This window comes from Mirounga angustirostris, unplaced genomic scaffold (assembly GCF_029215605.1).
Source record: "Mirounga angustirostris isolate CCGP_5_RB_7025 unplaced genomic scaffold, mMirAng1.0.hap1 SCAF_5, whole genome shotgun sequence".
Taxonomy (NCBI): domain Eukaryota; kingdom Metazoa; phylum Chordata; class Mammalia; order Carnivora; family Phocidae; genus Mirounga; species Mirounga angustirostris.
Window position 1 is genome coordinate 63,728,851 of NW_026991713.1, and position 7,301 is coordinate 63,736,151.

General features: G+C 56.0%; 1 protein-coding gene across 3 annotated transcripts; it reads right to left on the reverse strand.

Annotated features, from left to right (window-relative positions):
• Positions 1–287: 287 nt before the first annotated feature.
• On the reverse strand, positions 288–7,033 carry TROAP (trophinin associated protein). Of its 3 annotated transcripts, none has more exons than XM_064591304.1 (15): positions 6,867–7,033; positions 6,463–6,617; positions 6,187–6,358; positions 5,359–5,418; positions 5,034–5,146; positions 4,762–4,844; positions 4,204–4,256; positions 3,635–3,747; positions 2,591–2,707; positions 2,400–2,483; positions 2,241–2,300; positions 1,884–2,009; positions 1,093–1,726; positions 626–819; positions 288–443 (listed from the first exon to the last, which is right to left on the reverse strand). In XM_064591304.1, the coding sequence occupies exons 2-15, from the start codon at positions 6,604–6,606 to the stop codon at positions 396–398; spliced, it is 2,001 nt and encodes a 666-aa protein (XP_064447374.1). In that variant the 5' UTR covers positions 6,607–6,617; positions 6,867–7,033; the 3' UTR covers positions 288–395. The 3 variants fall into 3 exon arrangements, with proteins under 3 accessions (XP_064447374.1, XP_064447373.1, XP_045724286.1); XM_064591303.1 differs by having other exon boundaries at positions 5,034–5,171; positions 5,261–5,418; positions 6,463–6,641; XM_045868330.3 differs by having other exon boundaries at positions 5,034–5,171; positions 5,261–5,418; positions 6,867–7,029.
• Positions 7,034–7,301: the final 268 nt, after the last annotated feature.

Below are 7,301 nucleotides of genomic sequence, written 5' to 3' on the forward strand. Positions count from 1 at the left end.
GGCTCCTGGGAGGGGCACTGATCTCAAAATGCAAGAAGAGCAGTCCGAAAAGGTCCAGATTTGCCACCCCCCCACTCCCCCAATTCACACACACACTCCTAGAGCTTGCTGAGGGGCAGGCTGGGCAGGAGCGGGATGTCTCCGGGGCAGCTTCTAGGTGAGGCGGCCTGGGCCAGCCTGAGAGCCCGGGGCCTGCCTCTAAGCTGGAGGACACTGCCACCGTGTGGGCAATTGGAGAGCAACAGCTGTAGCGGGCCTAGATCAGCCGGCGGAAACAGGCACTCGGACACTTGAGAAACTTTATTGAAGGGTACAGTATGGGCTCCCACTCTCATGGGGCGGACAATAAATAAGGGCTAAAAGGAAGGAGCAAGGCAGGGCAGGAGGTGGATGCATCATGACAGAGAGTCCTGTGGGGCAGCAGAACCAACTGGAGTAAAACACTGGAGAGAGAGGGGACTGTCACAGCCCGGCCATCCTTGAACTGTGGCCAACCCTTCCCCACTGACCTCTGCGGAGAAGCAGAGGCTGGACCCCTGCCCCCGCCCCCTCCCCAGCACCCGCACCACCCTATTTTCCACAGGCGTGCTTGCGGGCACAGGCTGGCTGCGGATGGGGGGCTCACCAGGGCATCCTGCCATTCCAGTAATGTGGCCACAGGGTTGGTGCAAACCCGGGTGGGGCCTGAGGGTGGGGCTCGGCTGGTGTAGAAGGCACATTCATCATCCAGGCGGGCCTCATGGAAGCAGTGGATGGCAGTCAGACATGCTTTGAGGCGCTGCCTTAGGGCCAGGGTTCGAGGGGCAAGACAGCTGGGACCTGAGGGCCGAGGGCCAAAGAGACTTCAGGGCAGGCTCTGGAGTCCTATACCCCCACCATCTATGGCCCTTTCCCACTCCCCCTCCAGGGGCCAAGCCAAGTAGGAGCATGGAGCTTGAGGTGCAACTCCTTTCTTTCTGAACAAGCGTCAGGCTGGGGCAGGGTAGGTGGAGAAAAGAAAGCATGGGACCGCCTGGTGCAAGGTAGGGGCCCCGCTCCCAGTGAGAGATGAGGACCTCCTTTGTTCGCAATCCCTTCTGACCAACTCCTTACCTGCCTGGCCTCTTGGGGGCCTCAGAGACTGGAGTGAGTGAATACGGGGGCTGGCACAAAGTGGGTGTTGAGAGGAGAAGATCAGGCTGGTGGTCGCTGGAGCCCACTGACTGCAGCAGGGCTGTGGGCTGGACTCTGGACTTCTAGGTTCCAGGGAGCAGGCCTCTGATGCCCCAGGCTCTAGCCTAGGGGAGGGCTCTAGGAGTCCAGTCTGCCTGTGGGAGTCTGCCTGCAGGCGTCCGGGCTCTACCGGAGGGCAGGGCTCTGATACCTCAGGCTGTTCCTGGGCAGAGAATTCTGGTATCCCAGGCTCCCTCCTATGGCCAGATTCTGGGGGCCCTAGCTCTGCTGAAGGGCGGGGCTGAGCTATCCCCAGCTTTGCTCCTGGGCAGGGCTGTGCTTCCTCACACTTCTCTGGAAGGCAGGACTCTGCTATCCCAGAGCCCTGGAACAGTCCAGGAAGGTGTAAGGCCCCTGAATTCTGCTCTGAGGCTTTCAGGGTTCTAGAAATCTCAGCCAGCAGAGGCTGAAGTTCAACCATTTCCAGAGAGGAGCCTCCATTAAGGGGCGCACACTTGCCCCCAGCGAGCCCTTCTACCTCCTGTCGCAACAGCTGCTGCAGGATACTGATGCGCTGTGGGTAGGAGAAGAACACCCAGGGTGATGTCAAGGTGTGGGTTCAAGTCCCCACCCACACTGTCCTGCTCCCATCCTCTCCTCTCCTCCTGTGTCCCCTTCCCAGCTCTGCTACCACCAGTCAGGCCTCAAAGCTGGTGCCCACACACACCCACCTGCATCTTCAGCTCCCGGAGCTTGGGGCTTGTACTAGGGTGAGGAGTCGCCACAGGGGGGTTCCCAGGCCCCTCCTGCGCCCTCATACAACTCTCCTGGTCAAATAACCGGACTGCAATCTGCTCCTGGCACGCGGGAGGAGAGGGGCTAGGTGAGGAAGCCAGTCAGGGACAGAAAGAAGATCAGTCTGACCCCACCCGCATGAGGAAGGGATCAGGTTAGTTGAGAGGCCCTAAACTTAGATGAGGAGGGACAGCAGAGAAGCCTGGGGAGTTGGAGAGTTAGTAGCTTTTCCAGAGAGCCCACCTGCCTCAAACTGCTGGGATCTCAGCACGGAAAAAGGCTTAGATACTTACCCAGGGCAGGGCAGGCTCTTCCGGGCATGACTGAGGGGAGAGGCCACTCAAACCCTGGGCCTGGGACAGAAGGAAGACATCATAACTCTCCCTGTACCCGTCCATTCCCTTCCTCCCCCGCCCTGGCCTAGGTCAGCTACCTCCCCTGCTTTCTCTTACCTGCTGAACGCTGGGGGCCGATAGGATGGGTGTGAACTGGGTTTTGGGACGAATGGCAAGACGCCGCAAAACCGAATACGAGGTCTGGGGAGAGAGGAGGATGGCTGAGCAGGAGCAAAACCTAGACCTGGCAGGGATCCCAGCCAGACTGTTCTGCCCTCACCCAGCCCCCGGGAGTGGTGGATACAAACTGGAGCTGAGGGGCTAGGAGAGGGTACACGCTGAGCCCGTCCAAAGGGTGATGGATGGGTGATGGAAGGTGGCGCCACACGGCCAGGGGAGGGTATCAGGTGGGAGGCACTGCTGTCCTGTGGGGAGGAACAAGGTGGAAGAGTGATTGCTCCCCTCTGCACTCCCATGTCTCCTAATTACAACAGCCAGTGTGATTCTTTTAAGACCTAATCAAATCCTGTCTCTCCCTTGTTCATTGCCCCTCCCCATGGCTTTCCACTCATTTCAAGGAAAAGGCGAGGCCTCACACTGTTTTCTAAATCCTTACCCAAACTGATCTTGCCATCACCCTAACCTCACTTCCTGTTTGTCCTCCTTATTCTGCTTCAGCCTAGCTGGAGTCTCCTTTCTGCTGATCCTTAAACACACGAGGCACATTCCCGCCTCAGAACCTTTGCATCTGCAGTTCAGTTGGCCTTGAACATTCTTCCCCCAGATATCTACATGGTTCACTTTCCCAACTCCTTTTGGTTTTCACTCAAATATCATCTTCTCAATGAGATTTCCCTGACCAATCTATTTGAAATTGCAATACCCCCTCCCCAACTCCCACACCCCCTTCAGTGTCTACTTTTCTTTTCACTCATCACCACCTGACATGCTATATATTTTACATATGGGCTTGTTTGTTTATTTATTTTTGTCTCCCCCTTCTAGAATGTGAACTTATTTGCTACTGTGTATCCAGAACCTAGAGTACTGCTTGGCACACAGCAACTGGTCAATAAACACTTGTGGACTCAATGAACATCAGCTCTGTCTCACTCTCAGCATTGATCTGATGTGTGACACAAATATATACCAGACTGTGACCTCTCAGCCCCAGGCTCCAGACGGCTGGTAAGCAGAGACTAGTCCTACTCTGGAGAGGCCCTGGGCCTGTGGGGCAAACACAGACTCAATTAACATCCCAAGGGTTGTTAATCCTCAGTGCTGACCAGTGCCAGAGAATTCCCCCAAACATCTGCCCTGCCTCCCCCCATCCCAGAAGGGTCTCATCTCACCCTGGCGTAGGTTCTCTCTCTTAATGGCACCCGCTGGGCCAGACCCAGGGGGCCCCCTCCGCCTTCATCTGAGCGAGTAACACCTTCATGTTCTCCTTCAGGGAGAGAGGGAGCTGGGAGGGGACAGGAAGTTTGCTGTCGTGATAGACTGCACACCAACACCTGGCACCAGCTTGGCCACCCCCAAAGAGGCTACGCCAGGTTTGAGCCCCCACTGTACCATCAGGGCTGGGGACCCATCCAGCATCCCCTTGGAGCCCAGCACTGTCTCAGTCATCACTCACTAATCTGAACACCCCAGTGGGCTAGGGATGTGATGACGGCTCTTAGGGCTGAGGACAGAACACAGAGTGGAAGGTAAACCTTACAGGAAGTGGTGGAGGAAGGGTTGAAGTGGGGGTCACGTCACACAAGTGCACCTGGGCAACCTCTAGCCTATCAAGGTCCCTTCCTTTGCGGCTCCTTCTGATATGGCCTTCCCCTCGAGCCCCCTCCCCTCCTGCTGAGCTTTCTCCTACTTCAGGCAGCCCGTCTGCCCCTGTTTTCTCCCCTTGGCCAGACACACTCACCAGGCTGGATTGGGGTCTCCAGGAGCAATCCTGAGGCCTGGCTCACTGAAGTCCTGACAACAACAAGGACAGCAGCTAGCAGTCGCTGAGCACCAGGTATGAGCTGGGCACTTTGCTAAGTGCTTTACAAACGTCACCTCGTTTAAGTCTTTGCACAACAACCTCTAATGCTACAAACATTATCCTCATTTGACAGGTTAAAGAAACTGAAGCTCGGGGGTTAAGGCAAGCTTACTCTAGTAGGTGCTGAGAGTCGGGAGTCAAACCCAAATCCCATTTATTGCCATAGTCTATGCTCTAGCCACTAAACAGAAGAGACAACATTTCTCATTTCTGTTCCCTCTTCCCCCTGAAACTGAAAACAACTGATGTCATACTGAGGCCTGGATGTGGAGGCCTGAACCCTATTCCACGGGTTCACCCTGGGCAGTCACAGGTTTCCCCCTTCCCCTCCCTCGGTTGCTGGGAAGTCTTAAAGCTACTGGAAAACTCTAGCTCTGAGGGACACCTGTATCAGACATTGGATCATTCTTTTCCAAGTGATCCTCTCCTCCTCACCGGCTGCCGCCACCTGTCACTCTTCTTAGCTCCTGGAAATTGGGGTGAGCAGAGGGGTGAAAGGAAGGTCCTGAAGGTGGAATCTGACCCATGGGAGCAAGAGGAAAAAGCAGAGTCGGAGGTGGGCCCCAAACCTTCAGGCCTCACCACCAGCCCCATCAGCATCTAAAACTGCTCTGGCTCTTCAGGAGGTATCTTCCCTCCTAAGGGCCAGCTTTGCCCTAGGGAGGAGCTCACAGAAGCACTGAGCATCAGCCCCTCAAGGCACTCACCAGAGTCTCTAGCCTCTGAGAACACAAGGTCCGGCCGCGGGGTCCTGGTCCCTCCAGCCTCGAGAAGCAGGAAGCCCTGGCAGGGTCCAGTCGGTGGGCAGGGGTCCTAGGGGCTAAATATGCAGAGGCCCGGGCACCCTGACACCACAAACGAAGCTATCAGCACAAGCTCAGGACTCCCTCCTCAGTCCGCACCAGCCTGATTTCCTCATATCCTCTCTTATTACCTGGCCCCTACGGATGGTGCCTCCCTGGCTCCCTCGAATCAGTACTCTCTGAGCCAGACTGGGCTGGCGCCCCAGGCGACAGCTCTTCACCCCCTCACCTGACAGGATGGTGGCCAGGGCGGCAGGGTCGGCCACAAACTCTATGGTCCCTGGAGCCTCTGCAAGAGAAGAGGAGAAGGAAAGTGAGAAGGAGGAAGGCGGATGGGGCCAGGGGCTGCATCGTAGTCATCTTGAGGTGCAAGGGTGAGCCGAAGAGACTCATATTATTGAACTCAGCTCACCAAAGCTCATAGAACTTTACTTTATGTAAGACACTATTCTGGGCACTGGGGCTTTGAGATGAATGAGAAAGCCCCCATCCTCAAGAAGTTACCATCAAACTATAAAGAGGTGACAGGCTCAAGCCAAAGTACGGACACACTATAAAAGAACTGTAAAGTATTAGAACACAGAACAATTGATTGTGACTGAGGGAGCTGGGAAAGGCTTTAGAAGAGATAACATTTTAAAAAATGTTTTATTTTATTTTATTTTTTTACAGACTTTTATTTCTTTGCCCCGAGATAACATTTTTTAAAAAAGATTTTATTTATTTATTTGACAGAGAGAGAGACAGCGAAAGAGGGAACACAAGCAGGGGGAGTGGGAGAGGGAGAAGCAGGGCTCTTGATCCCAGGACCCTGGGATCATGACCTGATCCGAAGGCAGAGCTTAACGACTGAGCCACCCAGGCACCCCGAAGAGATAACATTTTGCGGAAAGAGAGAGAGGGCTTCTAGGGGTGGAGAGCTGTCCTGGAGCAGGGTCCAGGACTCTTAGAGTAAGCAGGGGATCAGGGTAGTGGAAAGCTCCCAAACCTCGCTGCACCCATCCCATTCCCCCACGCCCACACAAGGAGACTGTGTTTTCAAGTCTCCAACAGGTACCTGTCTGGGGAGGGGGCCTAGGCCCCACATTTTGTCCCCTAGGGCTAGGCCGCAGTTCCTCCAAGGGGTTCCGGAGCTGAGTGCTCCCCACCAATCTCTCTGATTTCTCTGTTTGATGTGTGACTTTCGGCCTGGGGCCTGCTGAGTCGAGGCTGAGCTTCTGCACCAATCTCTGGGGGAGAGGAGGACAAAAAGCTGGGGCTCAGCTTTGGGGTGCATTGGTGGTATGTGCTGTCTCCTTGCAGCTACTGTCTTCACCCACCAGGCCCCTCTTACCTTTGGATCTTGGTTCTCCTGGTCCAGGGCGCAGGGTTTGACTGTGGGGAGAGGCGGGCGTCTCTGAGAGCGGACGGGAATCTTGCTAGGGGTAGGAGATACACCCCTGAGGACAGGATCCTTCGTGACTTGGAGGGTGGTCATGACTGCTACAGCTGAGATGGGGAAGAAAGCAGGACCTGGGATCAAAGGTCAGCCAGTTCGGAGCATCAGTTCTGACATTCCTGAAGCTCCCACCTCCGCCCAAACCCATGTGCCCAGAAGACCTGATGCTTCCAAGGCCGCTCCAGGAAGCCGCTCCCTCCAGGCACCCCGATCCTACTCTTTCGCTCCAGGACCCCGAGCTGCCTCTCCTCCCTATGAGCCCCGCAGCCCCCATTCCCCCCAAGATCTCCATGCCGCACCTTCCTCGGAACCACTCTGGCTCACCCCTCACTTCATTCGCTTTTTCTTGACTGGCTTCAGCTGCAGCTACTTCCCCAGTTTGTAAAATACGCCGAGCGCCTGATTGGCTCTTCTGCGCTCCCGCGGAGGCGCGTGACACCTGGCTGAGCAGTCCAATCCACAGGCTTCGGAGGCGGGGCCAGAAGAAGGACTAGTTGTCGAGCCGCTTTCTGGCCAGGAAAAAAACTGACCCGACTCAGTCAGCCAATCCGAGAGCGGAGCGCGGGGTGGGAGGCGGGAAAAGAGGAAGGAGGAGGGCGTTCCGAGGCCGGGGAAGGCGTGGCGCTCCGAGTCCCAGCCACAACGGGCGTTGCCTACTCTCGCGAGGTCTGGAGGCTGTAGGAGAAGGATCGTTCTCGCGGCTTTGGGGGAAGGGCTGGCGGTCCTGAAAGAGA